Raw genomic sequence first — 18,930 nt, forward strand, 5'->3', positions numbered from 1 at the left:
CTGAAAATTTCGTATAAAAAAATAATTTTATTGAGATTTTGTAAGTATTACAACATCAGAATTCGCCTGATCAATTCTTATTGAAAATACATTAGAATGAACTGTAACAATCTTATAGAAGTGAAAGTACTTATTCAATCTCATAATCGTTGGCGGAATTCGAGTCACAAAATCTCATAAATTAAAAAATCTTACTCATTCTTTTAAAAATCTAGTACGGAAATCATGATAGTAAAACATCAAAAGCTTTGACTCATAGATTCTCATAAAAATTCATATGAGAATTTTTTTAAATCTCATAGATATTTTCGAAGCTCATAGATTCTCATAAAAAATATTCAATATCTTATCAGAATTTATGAGAGCTTTTCCACAGGGTATAGATTTTTTATAGATTTTCGTCGGGAAAAAAATTCTTTCCAATCAGCCATGACCTGAAATTCAAAATAAATGTAAAATAAAATGAATTAAAGATAGAAAATTTCTCCATTGAAATTAAAAGTTCCACAATAACCATTTGGACTATTTTATTATAAATATTTCTTCTTTGTCATTACAAATACTCTATTACACTGGAATTCTCGACTATACAATCATTGTAATTCAAATCGTATAATCATAATCTTACACTTTTCTGCTCCGAAATAATCGTTTGATCATAAACAATCTAAGTACTATCTACATTCGCAACAACTTGTGCTCTCTGTACGTCGTACAATAATTAATATAATAATAATAATATTTAAATTAATCCATAACATAATTTAAAGCTCAAGCGTTTCAGAGTTTTTTCAATGCTGCTCCTTATATTCTATTTACCCAAAAGTACTTGACACTGACCCAACGTAGATGACAATTAATAAATCATTCATTTATCACAGCGTAAGAGGAGTGTTTGAAAAATTTAATCCAGTCTTTAAAGCGCACGTGCCCTCAAAACACGCACCTGCACTTTATTTATTTCGAGTCTTGTATTTTGGCTTTGCTTTATATTTACTTTATTTAAATAAATCCGATTACAAACAAAGATAACTCGAATCATCATAATCATAATCGTAAGCATGATAAGATATATCTATAGTGAGATTTTAAAATAGATTGTAATTAAATTTTCTAAGGAGCATCAACAGTCGAGAATGAAATTTAATTCACATATATAACAATTGTGAATAAGGCATATTAAGGCAGACTCAAATTGTAATAGTCTCAAAACTACTCCTCTTGCTAGGCAGATGTTTATTACATAGATCCCGATGACACAGGTCCTGGTTCTCCAGATTTCCGGTAAATTTTAAATCAAAAAGAAAATGTTGAATTCACGATTTTCTATGGATTTTTTTAGACGGTGACAAGTCCTGATTTTCTGTAATCTGGATATTTGGGGTCTGTATCATCGGGATCTGTGTAATAAATATTCGCTCTTCTTGCTTTCAAATTCTAACGACAGATCTAATAATTAGCTTGCTCTATTAATATTTAATTAACAATGCAATTGAGATAATTCATCAAATAGCTAGTGATTTTACTATTTGTTAAAAATATAATTTTTAAATATTATATTCCCTGTACAACAGGTTGGCAAAAGTATGTCTATGTACTGAGGTCGATTTAAATCGGCATTAATTAGCGATATTTAATAATTAATCTAATAATTTATTAATAGAGTATTTAGTAGCTCGGATAAGTAATTAGTTGAAGTACCAGCAATAATGGCACTGATATTTATTTATAAGTGAAAACCACTTTGTCTCATTTTTTAAGTGCGTAATAATTAATAACAATTGTTTAATTGATAATGATAATTTTTACAGCCAGATTACAATTAGGTCTCATAAATCTGGTCCCCAAGTAAAATAATTAATAAAAATTTACAAAAGACTTAAACTGTTAAATATTCTTGGACGTTATTTATTTTACTTATAGTCCGTGATTGTTAAGTTTTCATAATTTATTTAAATAATACGAAGCTTGCCGCTCTTTTTCTCGGTATTATTGTCCCGTTTCATTTATTGTTATATTTTTTAAACCAACTCCTAATTTGTGTCAATAAAATGTGCATTACAATATTTGATCGATAGTAATTAATAAATTTAAATGTAATATATACAAAACTTTCCACGAAGAGAAAAAAAAATTTAGTAGATGAACTTTTAAAAATAAAAGTTCAATTCCCGTTAACATTAAATATTTGTATAAAAGAATATGCTGAATACTAATAAAAATACTTAATATATAGACTAGATTTGAATGTCGGCGGGTCCCTAACTAAGTATCAAAAAAATATTTTCTATTTTAATCGTGAGATTTTTGTATTGCAAGCATTAAATTAATTAAATTAATTAACTTAATGAATCCTGAGTTAATTAAAATAAATAATAAATAAATAAATAATTTTCTTTTTCTATTGCAGCGAACAGACGTTCGAAGTGCCAGAGTCCTCGTCCATTGCGGCAACTCGACGCTTTATTCCTTCGAGATAAATTTCCCGATTGAATAAACCAGCAGCCAAAGGAATCCTGAAAATGACAATAAATAAATTTTTTATATGGTAGTTTGCTGTGATAAATTGATATATTATTAAAATATGTAAGAATGTCTTACGTATCAATTCCCGGTCGTACGGTTGTTTTGAATACACCCCAAACCGGTTTGTGATCAGATGTACAAATACTAGGCACGGAATCGTAAACAAGACACTCAATATTTCCATCCTTATTTGAATGTGTATTGTCCTGACTAACTCGTCTAATGTATCCACGTGTATGACCCTTTCCTTTATAGAGAATCCGATCAGTGTACGCAGGCGCCCGCTGTTTGCTACTCGAATCGAATGTTTGTGTTCCCGGGTCGTACTTGTAGGTCGGGGGAAAAGTTATCGGTGCCTCTTCAAACCCACGAAGAACTGACCCATCATTTAGAACAGTGTGAAGTTGATCTTTCGATAGAGATACTGCCGAAGGATGCGGGAAACATGTGTTAGTCACCCATTGGATGACTTCTTCCCGCGGCTGCGCCAAACGGAAATTTAAATCTCCACACCAGAAGACACAGTCAAAGTTCTGTGTCACATCTGGAACAAAGTAATTAAAATTAATCAGTTAAATTGCTTGTAATAAATGTGAATAGACAGTAATTTTATATTTTTACTGTACCTTTATTTTTATGTTTCGTAGGCAAGTCTTTGGGCAGATCTAGATTTCTTACGATTCGCTTGATGTCGCTGACACGCTCTTTAACTTTGTCCTGATGAGCTGTGAGATGGGCAGTTACGAAAAGAAAGCTCGTACCAAATAACATGATAGCTAGTGCAATAGCTCCTTTGGTCCGGAATGCGGTGCCAGGTCGGGTGGAAAAACTGTCTTCTTCTGGCACGGAACAGAACCAAATTAGTTCACGTCTAATAAATAAGGCCAGATGAAGTGTGCCAAGACTCGCGCTAGTTAGCAAGACGTGAGATGGTCCCAGAGTTTCTTGTAGCGCAGCTTCCCATTCGCTGCGCTCTGAATAAGACTCCTGGGTTCCAATAGCCAGGATGTCTGGAATCGTCTGGACCTCTGTTGGCAGCATGAGATCATTCAGCTGCTTCGGTGGCGCCCGTCCGTTCATATTCCACGTCCCAATGAGAATTTTAATCTCACGATTAGGCAGCACCTTCTCAAGCTCAACCGGACCCAGCAGCGAATTGGCAGCAACGCGCCCATGCAAATAGTTCCTGTCATTTATAAATAAAATAATAAATCATCTCATCAATTTAAAATAGATAAACAAGCACTTAAACCGTCGTACCGCTCTCTCGCCTTTTGGGTTGGCATCAAATTAAGAACTTGTGCAGCCAGCAGAGATTGTTTAGCCAAATTATCCATCGACGCACCATCTGTTTGTATACCTTGGCGTTCTTGCTTTCTAGGCAGGGCATCGTGAGACGTCGAACGCGGCTTGAGATGTATAGGAACACTTTTTATAGAGTCGGGACTAGAATGTTGAGCAGAATTTGCCAAGGCATTGATCATCAGGTTGTCTGCTGACCTTCTGTGCAGCAGCTTGTGCTTCATCTGCGTGGAAATCGACGGCGAGGCCGAGTCCGATGATGATTGATCACCTGAAAAAAAAACAATTTAATTATTTAAATTTTTTATGCACTTGCAGTACATCATCAACAGAAATAAATAAGCGTTTCATTGTTCATTGTATCATTTAATTAGCTTCAATGTTAATCTATTACGCAACTATGAGCATTATTAAATTTCGTAATAGTTCAAATAGAAAATTTTTTCTGACCCAATTACATGCGCCACCTTCACTAATAGAGATAAATTGACCTGATTATATCATAGACGAACATGAAGTTATTGAAGCAATCATAAAATCACTTGTAACAAACTATAAGATGTACATTTTAAGTTCAAAAGCTGCTCATATTATTGAAAATATAAATAGACTATTGCGTATGTGCATTACAATTTTTTTTCTCTTATTATCTAAACAATTATAAATGCCAGTGAATGGACAAGCTGACGGAAAACAGCATTAATTTGTCTTGGCATAATAATTCACCCGAGAGAATTGATCACGCGTCAAAAATAATTTTCCGTTTATAAATTCTAATACCTCTGTGGTGATGTTTCACTGAATTTCTGTTAGAACAATGGTAGTGTATGTAGGCATATGTTTCTTCCTTGGGATTGTACCACTTGCGCTCCATCTCCAGAAAAAAATACGTTATGTATTTTCCCGTAGTGAAGTACAAATCTTTGATATTTATTTTTTCTGGTTCGCTGTCAGATCCATCCTCGTCGCTTTGGTAATCAGCAGTGCTATCGGACTCATCACTATCAGAATTGCAATGTTCTTTAGGTTTTTCTTTAATCAATAAACTTTTAGTAGCATTGGGATTCTGCTGCATGGATGTGTCAATAATATTTTTAATTTCTTCTTGGGAAACCATTTCAGTGCCCTTACTCTCGGGTATCGTATTTCCCGCAGTGACCTCATTATTTTTCATAACAACTTGAGTTTTGTTAAACTCCATGCTTGGAGAACTTTCAATAAAATTTTTCTTCAAATCCAGATATCTGTCAGATCCAGATTCACCGTCAGCTTTTAATCCTTGATTGTTACGGGCTGGCCTCGAGGGCGTGTCATCCTGATCCAATAACCCAACAATATTTTTATTGAGGCTTGCAATTTGTCCAGCGAAGTTACTTTTGTCACCAGATTTTGTTTCATTCAAACTTTCCGATTGTTTTGAATTTTTATCTCCATGCCAGCCATCAGCGACAGCACTCACCTTATCAGCCGGCTGTTTACCGCCTGTCAGTGGTCCAGCTAAATTTTTTTTTACCGGCGATCCCTTGGGACTCGTACCAGGTGTGCTGTCATTAGACATTGCTTTGAATTCATCACTGTCCGAAGACTCATCACCCGATTTACTTTTCCTTTTGCTAAACGCCCGCGTTAATTTGCAAAAAAATGACTTCCTTTTTCCGCGTTTTTTAGGCGAGTTGGGTGCCGACATTATAACAATTATTACGACTATTTTAATTAAAACTTGGTTCAAATAATGCTCTAAGACAGCTCTAACAGCACAGCTGGCACATCTACTTGCACTGAACGTGACGAGACTGCGATACCAAGCACACGATGCTAAATGTCTATCTACAATATTCTACATGCACACCAGTACACTGTGTAGTTAAATCGAACTTTTCCCACACCAACTCGACTCCCTATCTCTCTTTTCTTGTTTTACAGACACATACCAACAGCTGTCGCGATTATAACGCACTCCCACACATTCACTGTCGACTTTTTATATATACATGTATATCCTCCCTACCTCAACTCTATAATCTTTAGTATCTGTACATTACCGCACTTATATTACATAGACAAGACGTCAAGAGAATAGAGTGCACCGATATGGCGCCAGAGTGTACTCCTATGACAGAGAGGGGATACCAAGGTCACCTCCACTACAGTTATAATTTATAATTTATAACTTGTAGCTCATTATTAACGATAATAAATAGACAAATAATAAACTGCTGTAACAATATAAACATTGTTATTCCCGACGTCGCCCTCTTCTATTATAATTTATCGCTAATATTTAACGCGAGTGAGCTCCCGTATCTCTAAATAATAAATTCTGGCAGCCCTTAAAATAATAAATAAGTCTAGAGTGAAAAATCAATGATAAATAAATAAATAAAAATAACAATAATTACCATCAGCGTAAGCACTACGACGATGTTCCTTGGCAACGGAAGTGGTACTCGGTTCAAAAACGTGCTCATGACAACACTTGTTTTTAAATGCCGGTGATGAAGTTCTAATACCCTGGTAATTATGATGATGATGATGATTATTGGACTGCTGGTGGTGATTTACTTGGCTCTCTACGACAGCATTTGTTCTGCAGTTTCCATTTAACGATGCGACTTCAGACTTGACTGACGTACGACTCAACGTTGGAGAAAGTCTGCTTGCTGATAAACTCTGCGGTGGAGTTCGGCTTCTTTCGGTCATGGCACAGCATAGAGATAATTTTGTGCTGGTGTGGGAACTGTGCTGGGAGTTTTCCATTTTATTTTTGTTATTTCCCGTGCCCGCGGTCCCGGTCAACTCTCCGTCTTTGTCTTTGTTATTGTAAGACATCTCCATACAACCGACCCGTGTTTTTTTGTGCATCAACATTTGACACAGAGATTTTTTCTTCTGCTTTGTCCGCGGCGAGGATGACGACTCTCCCTTCAATAATTCATTCGGGTCTTGCTCCATACTCCCGTTTTAATTTATTTAATAATTAACTATATATATATATTTAAATAATTATTGTTATTTTATACATTACGACCTTATTATTTGTAATTATATTTTGTGTCAGGTAATAATGTGCCAAAATTTAAATAATTAATATTTAGCACCTTGTATATTGATTTTAATAATATTTAAATCTACAAATATCAATTCCATAGCAGAATTATTTATAAACTTTAATATATTTAGCACTTACAGTACATTGACTAATTATTTTTTTCAGTCTATTATTTTTAAATAAATTAACTAATTAATTAATTAATTAAGTATAAATAAATGACTTCGTTCAGTCGTAAATAAGACTTGCAGTTTGACTAGATTATGTTGTTATTTGACAGGTAATTTATTTTAGGTCGTGAGTGATGTTCATTCTTAGGCACGACAATCAATTGATTAATTAAATCCCATTCTCATTATTATTATTATTAAAGTTCTTGTCATATATATAAACAGTGAAATTATTTTAAATTTAAAATGATTTTAAAAACACATGACATCGATTTACCAAAACTCCTTTACTTTATCCTTGATTATATTTAATAGATAATGTGACATACACGTAATATGATAATTAATATTTATAACTAAAAACATCACCATTTTTTTAATATTTATAACAAATTAAAATCCCCGGTGTTTAAATAATATTTAGGCGGTATTTTAATGGCTTGACACCAAAAAATATCAGTCACTTTGTTTGATAATTCAGTCATAGCCACCCGCATCTTGTCACAACTCACGTCATGTCACTTTCCGCCATTGCCAATCACTAAAACAACTGGAGCTGCCGCGCATCCACCGACGCGCACCTGTCAAAATTTACTACAGAGAGCATGACAATTTAAAAAAAATAAAATATACACAATATATGATAATTATTATTTATATTTTTCCCGGAAAAATACCCCAGAGTACAAAAAAAATTTACTGTTGTCATCTTACGTCATTTAAAATTCAAAAATTACAAAATTTGTTATTGCGAATCGCGGTAGGTTGTTTTGGCGCCATCTCGCGTTTAGAATTCAAACTTTAAAGTGACGTCACTGCGTGTACGTGCAGCCGGTTTGAAAATAGTGTGCGGAAGTTGGTGTTGTGTGCAAGAAATGCACAAAGAAAAAAAAACGACAGTTGATTCTAGTAAATAACGATGACGGTTACCTCGTGGAATTACGTCACAACAACGTGTGTTTACTTCGAGAGATAATAATATAAACAAAAAGATTTTATTTAACTGGATCTAGTTTTTCTGAGTGCTGTCAATTTATTTAAAAATTTTTTTTATTCACTCATCCGAGATTGGGTTAAAGGTACGTCATCTAAATAAATAAATATGTAAATATATATACATGTATGTACACTAATGTATGTGTAAATCTATTGTAATGATTAGGATATATGACATATATATTTATTTGAATTGAATTATAATTTATAGACAAAATTATGACAGAGATTTAACTTATGATTTAAAGGGCTCGGCGGTTACTGGGAAGTTGATGGAAATTTCTAGAATTTTTGCCTCGGCTGCGCACTTTAAATTTTATATTTATCACTTTTATTTTGTTTATAAAAATATTTAATACTGAAAATAAGTTATCGGTCCTTGATACAGAGTACTTTGAGTCGAAGGGTGACTGTGATTGTCCTGAGGATGATGGGGTTCAAGACGATGATGATCGACAACGCATTAGAACGTTTCGAAAATGCGCGGTAAAGAAACAATGAATACGTCATCGGGATGGGCAACAGAATACGGTGAGTAATTTGAGTACTTTTTGAATACCTACATATGTATATTACTGTTTTTATCAACTGGTAAATAAACAAATGTCTAAAAAAAACTATAGATTATTAATCGCAATGAAACTTTGGTAAAAGTCAAGTTGTTATTGAGCGAGCATCCAAGTCGAGGTAAATAATTCGAGAACAGGAAAAGCTATTTCCCAGTCAAGTACTAATCCACTTCCGATTGACGGATGATATTTTATGTACACGACATATACTTGTAGTAGTAAGCCTTGAAGAAGAAGATTATTTTATTTAAAATTATTCATTGATAGAAAAAAAAAAAAAAAGTAATGACACGACGTCACTTCCCTTCCATGCGATGCAACGCGTATTAAATCCATTGTTTTAAAAATTAATCCAATCCGACAGAATGATAACGTGTATGTCCACGTGTTGATTGACCTGTAAGCATATTTTATCATAATTATATTCACCGTGCGAATTAAATTAATAAAGCCGACTTGTAATTATTCTTAACGTCTTTTTATCAACTCGTCTTTGTCTTTTGAACTCGCTACCGAAAGAAAAGATAAATTATAGATTTTACTTTTTTTTTTTTTGTTTTTTTTTCCTAGACTTTTACTGACGGCGGTGCTAGAAAATATCCAGCTGGGCTCTCGTATCCAGATATTGTTTATTTTTACTCGTATTTTATAAAGCCGCGGGAAATTTTGTAATCAGATGACAATCTTGCAGATGTCCTCCTAATAGTGTCAGTTTAAAAAAATAAAAAAGCAGCATATATGTGCGTGTGCATACGTATATACCTATAGGTACAATAGAAATAAAAAAAAAGTCAAAGTTGAAAAATAAAAGAATAAAGTACGAAAAAAATATAATAAAAGAGACGTGTGCAAGAGAGAAAGAGAGAAGGCGTGATCCACGGCGACTATTCTGCGCCGCCACCACGAGGTGTCAGCATCGGGCTTGCCCAAAGGCTGGCTAGCAGCCACCATTGTTGAGTCCTGCATTTGCTTGATGCCCCGACGAGATTTTTCTTTGGTCAAGAAAAATCATAAATTATCAAGGCGCCCGGTCGCGGGCTTCGCGGCAAAGGTGCGTACACACACGTTATTGGTATCAACCTGACGACAACTACGTATTACACGTTTTTCCATCCGACAAATTTACAACACTTGCCTTCTTTTTTTTTTTTTTCTCTCTCATATTATAATGTATTATACCTACATATATTAACCCACGTTGATATCGTACGCAGGAGGGAGAAGATCCGCGCGAGAGTTACACGTTTTTGGTATAGCGCTAAACAGAGTTTTAATAAACGACCAAATTGTCCTGGATTTAGTGGTGGATTTACTGTTTCAGTGAGTTAAATACTTATTTTTATGATGGATTTCGAGTTATCTGGTTGGTATTGTAAGTTTGTGAGAAGTGGCTGGCAAAACAAGTGGCTGATAAATAACTTTTCTTGTGCTAAGTTCCTCGCTCGCTGTTGCTGATGATATTTTATTCCCATGCCGGATTTATCATATTTTTTTTTTTTTAGCTACGAGTAGTTTGTGGTGTGACGATTATTATGGTGCGTCGTTTACCTTTTTCGAGGAATAATTACCTACACTAGAGGGTACACGAGTAGTGCTGCTGCTACTGCTGTTTCTGTTTCTGTCTCTGGTTTATGCTTTTACTCAGCCGCAACTTACGCCGGCACGCGTCCCGATCACGTCGTCCCGGATAGTCTTCGTCTTATTTTTGGGACTTTTTTTACCGAAACTAAATCACGGCCACAAGGAAAATAAATATTTTACCCCGACAAATACTGGAGTAAATAACAGTTGGTAATTTTTCGGCAATTGGTCTGCTGTCGTCAGACGTTTTGAGTTTGTGCTGATACTGGGTTTTATTTTTCGGAGATTGGAGTAGACGACTTTGATGTCGAGATCAGTGTTTTGGTCGGATGACTCTACATGGGTTTTTAAGTTACGTCGTGTTTTCGCTTGCGCCGCACCTTTTTGCTCTTAAAGACTAATGTCTTTGAACATGCTCTATTGTTTATTTTATCAGTGATTATTATCAGTTGATTGGGAGCTTTGTAACTGTCGATAGGGCATTAAATAAATATTTAAATGTCATCAGTTTATTGTTTATTGAGTACTCACTGAGTTTTGAACTCTCGGGTAGAATTTTCTCAAACAAAGTAGCATATGAATAAACACTGGGGTAGCAATTGTTGGCATAGTCTGGTTATTTTAAAAATTGTTTTGCTGATCTTGGTATTATGTAATTGTACACTTTTAAAACAACAGCTGTATTGTCTACATCAGTAAATTACTTCATAGCACGAATTTAAAATAGTAATGACATATGTAACATTGTTAATAATAATAATAAAAATTTTTATTTGTTTTCTTTTCAGGACCAACAACTCGTGTTGAGGTTGCTAACAGTGATATTGACAGTGTAAAGATTGATTGTCAATTGAGCAACGATAATAATAATCAGGGGACACGTAATTTTATAAATTTAATTAATTCAGACACTCACTGCGTGTCTCAGAATGATTTGAGTTGCGACCTTAATATAGCCCCATATCATGGTAATTATTATTATTATTATTAATTACATTAATTATTAATTAATGGAAATGATTATTGATAACGTGTTATTGTTTTAGGGCTACCATTATTGGAATACGCTCCTCAGTGGGCGCTTCCATCGACTCACACTCAATGGGAGTACCAAGCAAATCCACTTCTAGCATGTAAAAGTGCTTATCCGTGGGATATTAATTCAAATAATATAAATCTGCCTAAAGAATTGGACACGTGGTGTTCAACAAACAGTTGTGTTGATTCAGTCCGTACGGCAATTGATTTTGCAAAACCTATTGTTGATTTGACGCCGCCGAAAAATTATCAAGACTGTGAGGTGTCAAGTTCGGTAAAAAAAATAGAACAGGAACAACCGATTGACTTGTCAGTAGGTTCTGCTGTGAGTGATCTTTGCCTTGAAGACTGCAAAATAAAATTGTCAAGCCGCAAAGACTCGAAAGACTATTCAGTATCAAAGTGTGAAGCTAAAGAATCGCTGGCACCTGCTATTAAAAAATATCATTCCAAAGAAGAATTAAATTTTGTATTACCTAGCAGTAAAATAAAAAAACAAAAGTGTGATTTGCATTCACCGACAAATTACTCAAAAGAATTAACTGGAGTTTTTTGGCCTACCAAGAAATTGGACGTTGATTCCTTTGCTCTGAAACACGAGCGCCCTGTTGATTATTTTAAAAAAAATCTAAACCTGTTATCACAAAACTTTTGGGAAGATTCCGCGATGTCTGGACAGTACCCAGGACACAGTAGGCCACCGGTTGGCACACCACCGCCACAAGCTGTCTGGAATCATCTGACAATGACTCAAGGCTCTGGACTAAATATTCACCCGACAGCTTTGTCAGGCGCGACGCTCAATCCTGCTGGATTTTACACCCACCCGTCAATGGCAAGATCATCTCACTTGTCGTCTCAGCTGACACCTCAGCTGGCGCACACTCAAGCACCGCCTACGTGGCACACACCGACGGTGCCTTCAAAAAACGTAACCTCAAACGCACCAGGCAATCCTTTGTTCAGTCTCCAAATGCTTGTGGACAATCGACAAAATCAAAATCAGTATCGCAGCTCACCCGGGTCACAGAGCACGCTTGACCTCTCGGCGACCTCCGAGATGGCCGAGAATTACTCGCGAATGACTCAGGACATACCCATAAGTCTGACTGCACGTAGTGTAGACAAAGGCAGCCGAAATGGTAGCATTATATCCCCGCCGATTCCACTGAACGGTGAGACCTCTTCGGACAGTGGAATCAGCTCCTCTGTACCAACCCCAAACTCTCTTGGTGATCCCATAACGTTATCGTTATCAACAAAGGACCAGCAGCAATTGCTGACGACCCCAAAGATAACGGTTAAGAATTTTGAAAGTAATCTCAAAGGCGTGGCAAATCTTCACGATAAAATGAAAGAATTAACCGGGGGAATTGATAATTTTACTCAGAAAATGATAAATTTACCACCAAGCGTTACTATTGAAAGAGTACTGCCAGATAAAAAAGATACTGAGCCAGTCAAAGTTAAAGACTCGTTGAGTGTTATTGCACAGGGACCACGAAATGTATTGCCTGTGATTGTCAATCTGACTTCTAGGTTAGACAAAGACGTGACGGACAGTCCAAGACGTGAACCTTCATCTGAACGTGATCGTAAAGTTGACGAAATGAATGTGAGATCTCCAAAAAATCTTCCCAAACGCGGTAAGAAAGGGGTCGACTCATTGTTGGAAAAACTCGAGGGTGGAAATAAAAAACTTGGTTGCAGTGAAAATATTGGGTCAGTTATTGTTACTCCAGTAGACGACACTAAAGACACTTGCAGTGTAAAAAGTATGTCACCGGAAAGACCTAAATCTAAATCACCCACGAGAGAAGACGACGTCGTCTCACCGGAATTCAGTAATGACGATTCCAATGACAATATGAAACAACGACGGAAGCGTAAGCTCGAGAAACCCGTGAGGCTGAGTAAAGATTCGAAAATGGAAGTCGAAGATATGGAACTTGAGCCAACGGAACCCCGAGAACCCAGGATATGTGAAACGGTCCGTGAAGAACCGGAGGAAGCAACTCCTCCTCCAGTTCCCGTAATCCCTCAGCAAAAAGATGAAATTAGATTAGAGGAGAGATTAGAGCGGGCTAAAACGAATGAGGAAACAACAAATCCAATGACGACAGCTAATCAGGATAAGGTTGAAGAAAATGAGCCTGTTAGGAGGCGGAGTAGTAGCGAGGGATCTTCCTCGACAAATAATCCGATGCCGACGAATAATCAGCGGGTTAGGAGAAAATCCAGCGATGATGCAACTGAACTATCGAAAATAACGAGTCCAAAAGGCGTTAATAATGCAAACCCCTTCAACGAGGTTGAGTCTGAGTTGGAGAAAATGTTTGCAGGTATTGTAGAAACTGATACCGATGTAAAAAAAGACGACTCTAAAGTAGAAGGTTCCACGACAACAACGACGACGACGACGTCAAGTACGACGACGATGGACCCCAATGCCGTGGTGGATCCATTGAAACAAGAGACTGCTGATGATATCAAATCAGAAACAACAGATGCACTGAATTCTACAAATCCTACGGACGTAACGTCCACAGTGGGAACTAAACCCCCAGCGAAAAAAGGAAAGAAAGGACGAGCGCGGGCGAAAAAACGAAAAGCTTCTAGAGTACCGCCGGAAAATATATTTGGACCTAGTGCTGAAGATATTGTAGGGAGAGACGCCAAGAGGAGAAAACAGTCAAAAGGTTCGAAGAAGAAGCAGGAGATAGGGAAGAAAAAGAAACCTGATGGCTTGAGAGAAATAGCGTACGACTCGGGTTCCAATGCCAGTTCGATCAGGTCCAGAGGTCCTGTCGTCCATGTTGAGGGCCCAAGAGACAGTCCTCTGAGTGTCCAGGTCGTCAATGCACCGAGGGAGGAAGAGGAGGAGAAAAGCAAAGAAAAGCGAAAAAGTGTCGGCAATGGAAATGTCGGACGGAGTAAGAGACTGAGTCATCAGAATGATCTTGATTATCGTGGTATGTATAAGACTATTTCTTTAAATCTGATCGTTTTTTTTCATACGTGACGAATAGTAATTATTTTTATTCCAGGAAAAGTAAGCAAAGCTGGTCTCTTCAGTTCAACTCTATCATCACGATACGATGCCCACACCACCGATTCAACGTGGGTATGCGTGTTTTGCAAACAAGGACCTCACTACATTGTCCCTGGAGATCCTTCTCGGCCGCATCCTAATTTAGCCGGGCCTCATATAGCTCCTGGAACTTACACGGTACTAGTCCTTAAATTTATAACAAACAATAATAATAATATATTTCATATTTTTAACAATACATAAACATAATTTTATTGATCAAGGTACCCGGTGGAGTGCTCAGCGATCTCTTCGGTCCATATCTAATTGGAAAGGAGCGACTGGAGGAAGGTATCCTCTCAGCAGATGAGCAGGAAATAACGACAGAACAAAAGAGAGGGGGTAAAAATAAACGCAGTCTGAGGTACGCGGGTCTGGCAGACATATTTTCCGCCAAGATGGGCAAGAAGAAGAGAAATTCCATTGAAGCAAATACCGCGGTAATGTTCGCGGGGATGACAATGATCCCTGGCGACGAGCAGCGGTGGGAAGTCTGGCTACACGAGCAGTGCGCAGTTTGGGCCGCCGGAGTTTACTTGGCCGGTGAGTGATTTTTTGTTCTTTTAATATTTAAATCTTGAATACAAAAGGTCCCTTATGAAGTAGAAATATTAATTGTGGCTTTACTTCATCAGGTGGGAGAGTTACTGGTCTCCAGGAAGCCGTCTGGGACGCGACAAAGTCAATTTGCAATGCCTGCGGAATGACTGGAGCTAATATTGGTTGTGTGAAACGCGGGTGTAAGGCCGTCACTCATTATCCTTGCGCCATAACAAAGGGTTGGCATCTCGACAATACTCAGTATATACCCAAGTGCAACCTACACCGAGTAACGTGAAATAATAAATTGGTGAATTCAAAATAATAATAATAAGAATAATTATAATTATGATAATATTAATATTAATATTAAAAAGCATCAAAATAAATCGGTAGCGTCACAATTTGATAAATAAACTGATGTCGAAGTCTATCACCGTGACGTTATCAGTATCTGGGGATTAATGGATGATTTAATTGATGCTAAATGATGTGTACCATAATTAAATATAATAATAGTTATAATAATAACATTAATCATAATAATAATAATGGTAATTGTAATAATAATAAGTGTGTTAATATGGTAAAAAAACGGTTTAATGAGACTATGAAATCTCCTGGATGAGTGCGCTATTAAATCGCGGTGTTCGAGCACACGAGCAAGACATTTGTTACGAAGAATTGATGATAATGTAAATGGGCTCTTCGTTGACTGGATTTAATTGACTTTCTTGGCCCGTGGCCTTGAACCGTGGCCTTTTTCGATTTAATACTTAAAACAAAACAATAAAATTAAAAGCTAATAACAAATAGAACAAACAAAATTGTAATACGAATGTCGTCCTTTTTATTTTAGTGCAGCGATTGTAGAGCAGCTTTTGTATAGAAGCCATCAGCCTTCTCGGACACGGCGAATCAGACGTTTGTTTGCTAACGTCCCCAACAATCGACTTACTCGTATAATTCTTCGTGAAGAAACAATACAAACTAATAGAAATGATAACAATAATTATGGTAAAAACAACAACAATATTAACGTTACTTTATTTTACAGTCAATGACGTATGAGTTTGTCCGGCTTCATTGTAAATATTGATGTAACAAAGTTCAAAAGACAAGCCTAGGATGAAGAGACTTAATTAACGTTCTCAATTAATTGATTTATTTTAAACAATTACCGTACTGTCTATTCTCAATAATCCGGTAGACATTGACTTATTTTTTTTATTAATCGATCAATTGATTAAGTAGATTTTTTTTTTTAATTATTATATATTTGTATAATTAAACATAACACGTGGGTAATTATTATTTCTATGCGTCACTAATAATTATAATTATTATTGTTCATATTATATTTACTTATTAAATCAGGGAGTGATTACTTTATTTCCTTTTTTATATTATATCTTATCACAAGTCATTTTCAAAGCTTTATATACTCGATTTGTTGTACAAATTTACAGTACTGTCATTAACACTTTTGTTCTTTTCTTATTTTTTTTTTTTTTTATTTAATAAATAAAGCGATAAAAATCTTTTGTTTCGACTGATAAATTTTTATCTAGAGATAATATTTATCGTATTAATTATTAATGGTTTATAATTATTGAAATAAAAATAAATTAATCGCTTCCGATAAAAATAAATTACCACGATAAAAAAAAATGTAATAATTAATATCATTGTTACTGTTGGTATTATTAATAACTAAAGATGAAGTGTAAATTCAGGTCTCAGTGACATTTAAATTTCAAATTGAAATTAATCGCGTTATTTTATGTACTCGCGCTGGCTAGAGCGACTGAAAATTTATTTGAATATTTTATTTTTATTTGTTCCATGGAAAATTTGTATAAAAGTAATCATATACATAGACCATAATGTAAATAGCATTTACCATGTAGGCATAAAAATATATAGTAACTATACATTAATATATAATGTATGTATGTATGTATCGATATGTACACTTAGTGAAAGATAAATTTTTCGAGCTCATAAAATAATGAATTTAATTTTAAAATTTAATTAATTATTAAAATAGCGTTTAGCAACGAATATTAATTATCATTAACAAAGAAAGCAAAAGATAAGATCATTGTAAATAATGTAGTTTATATAGTGTGGGTTTATTGAAACAAAAAAAAAAAAAAAAAAGTTAAATAAAATTGTGTGAGTGATGAGCCAATTTAGCGATAACTTAAAATATTAATTTCGCAAGAAAATGAATAAAAGTTAAAAAAAAAATAATTATGATTTATTAATAAACTAATTAATAGTAATGAGAAAGCATAATTATATTTTTAGGATAACATTGATAACAGTCTGGATTTAAAATAAAAAAATGTAACGCTTAAATTAAAATGAGACTACACCTTGAAGATGACGCTTATATTCTACAATTGTCTATCAAAAGATTTAATTAATTATTATAGTGATAATTAATTTCAATGAAAATTAATTGAGGTGTAATATTAATTGTGATACGATGATTAAATGGTTTTAAAAAATAAATAATTAAATGGGTGACTTTGCGTACAGCGAGCAGTTGAATTAAAAAAATCTATATATAAATAAAATTTATATAAAATCATGATAATAAAAAATGAATAATTAAATATATGAATTGCATGTAAAAAAAAAATATTATTTTGTGGGAACAGTTTATGAATTTTTGTCCGACCCTAGTCTGTATAGATAATTTTAAAATAAAATTGAACAAAATTTATTGAGTGCTTTTTGTACGCACAGTTTTCGAGCTCTTGATTAACAAATAAATTTTTTGTGTGCGAGTGTGTGGGTGGGTGTTATGTGTGCTGGCAAAAAATAAAATAAAACAAAAAAATAATAATTTAAAAAATGAGTAATTGAATTAGTAACAGAGATTTAATCCAAAGCACTTTATTAAAGTGGAATAAAATTGATGATAACTCACGTGAATCTAGTTATCGCAGAGCCTATTAAAATTTGTAAAAACTTTAAATTAGGAATCAGGTAATGATAACAAAAATAATGATTATGATTATTGAATATAAATATAAATTGTAACATAAAAATGTCAAGTTGTAGGACAAGTCTGATAGACCAAGTGATCGGTAGCTGTCCTTTCACTAGATTAATAATTTAAAAGTTTAATACAAAGGTGTATATTGTTTTTTAAAAAAAAATTGATAGATATTTTTACTTCCTACCATTTGTAATAATTGAAACAACGTCTTGTAATTATTCAACTTTTATATTCAATTAAATTACTCATTATTTTATTCAATTCTTTGTATACTTTAGTAGATCTACGGATTTTGTGACCTGGTTTTATTAGACTCTTGTTATTGATTAAAAAAAAAACAATTAACTAAATAAAAATAAATAATATCAATTTTTTGCCGTCTAATTATATGTACATCCTTTATTTCCCAAGGATTGTCATTGGATACTGATACAAGTACCATTAAGTATACATATTTGTGTAATATAAAATATAATGACTAATAAATTACGATATAAAAAAAACGTGTAATTTTTTAATTTTTTAAATTTCCAGGCCCTAAAAAATCTCAGACATTTCTCTTCACATTTTAAAAATTTTTTATGACAGCTGTCATCAGCGCGTCAAACTTTTATCAATTAATTAAAAAAAAATTAAAGCATTAATTGAAAAAAGTATAACGTAGTTGCAAATTTTTTTTAAGTGAGGGGGGAGGGGGAGTGTCTGATAATGTCCTTAAGAATAAAAGAAATTTCCTAAATATGTCAAAAGAAATTTTTTAGGACAAATTTTACTAAAAATGGGAACTGGGTAATTGACTTTTATTTTTAAATATTTAAATATTCAAATTATCGGTAATTAAAAATTATCACGCTCCAAAATAACTAAATTATCTCATAATTGTCTAATTAAGAGTAATTAATTATCTGTGACAGCTGTCACGTAGTATTTACAGTTTAAATATGACGCGGGAAAATTGAGTCCACTGATTAGTTTGAATTCGCGCCAATAGAACTCGCGGTACAGCGTCTTCCCCTTCTTTTTAAAAAACACGCCGACATTTTTCCAGTATTCTT

General features: G+C 34.4%; 2 protein-coding genes across 3 annotated transcripts; one reads left to right on the plus strand and one right to left on the minus strand.

The window, feature by feature from the left end:
- Positions 1–489: 489 nt before the first annotated feature.
- On the minus strand, positions 490–7,596 carry LOC130667016 (inositol polyphosphate 5-phosphatase E). 2 transcript variants are annotated; one of them, XM_057468383.1, is made up of 5 exons: positions 6,228–7,596; positions 3,787–4,099; positions 3,153–3,712; positions 2,602–3,070; positions 490–2,516 (listed from the first exon to the last, which is right to left on the minus strand). In XM_057468383.1, the coding sequence occupies exons 1-5, from the start codon at positions 6,778–6,780 to the stop codon at positions 2,402–2,404; spliced, it is 2,010 nt and encodes a 669-aa protein (XP_057324366.1). In that variant the 5' UTR covers positions 6,781–7,596; the 3' UTR covers positions 490–2,401. The 2 variants fall into 2 exon arrangements, with proteins under 2 accessions (XP_057324366.1, XP_057324365.1); XM_057468382.1 differs by lacking the exon at positions 6,228–7,596 and adding an exon at positions 4,609–5,874.
- Positions 7,597–7,907: 311 nt separating this feature from the next.
- On the plus strand, positions 7,908–17,512 carry LOC130667015 (uncharacterized). Its single transcript, XM_057468381.1, has 7 exons — positions 7,908–8,126; positions 8,432–8,574; positions 10,982–11,161; positions 11,240–14,203; positions 14,279–14,460; positions 14,547–14,865; positions 14,958–17,512. The coding sequence occupies exons 2-7, from the start codon at positions 8,523–8,525 to the stop codon at positions 15,158–15,160; spliced, it is 3,900 nt and encodes a 1,299-aa protein (XP_057324364.1). The 5' UTR covers positions 7,908–8,126; positions 8,432–8,522; the 3' UTR covers positions 15,161–17,512.
- The last annotated feature ends 1,418 nt before the right edge of the window (positions 17,513–18,930 follow it).

This window comes from Microplitis mediator, chromosome 4 (genome assembly GCF_029852145.1).
Source record: "Microplitis mediator isolate UGA2020A chromosome 4, iyMicMedi2.1, whole genome shotgun sequence".
Lineage (NCBI taxonomy): Eukaryota > Metazoa > Arthropoda > Insecta > Hymenoptera > Braconidae > Microplitis > Microplitis mediator.

Coding starts and splice junctions, on each gene's coding strand:
- LOC130667016 (XM_057468382.1), bottom strand. CDS start 5,515: ATGTCGGCACCCAACTCGCCTAAAAAACGCGGAAAAAGGAAGTCATTT. Junction 4,100..4,608: donor AGTGAAACATCACCACAGAG/GTATTAGAATTT, acceptor TTTTTTTTTCAG/GTGATCAATCATCATCGGAC. Junction 3,071..3,152: donor TACGAAACATAAAAATAAAG/GTACAGTAAAAA, acceptor ACTTTGTTCCAG/ATGTGACACAGAACTTTGAC.
- LOC130667015 (XM_057468381.1), top strand. CDS start 8,523: ATGCGCGGTAAAGAAACAATGAATACGTCATCGGGATGGGCAACAGAA. Junction 11,162..11,239: donor TAATATAGCCCCATATCATG/GTAATTATTATT, acceptor TTATTGTTTTAG/GGCTACCATTATTGGAATAC. Junction 14,204..14,278: donor GAATGATCTTGATTATCGTG/GTATGTATAAGA, acceptor TTTTTATTCCAG/GAAAAGTAAGCAAAGCTGGT.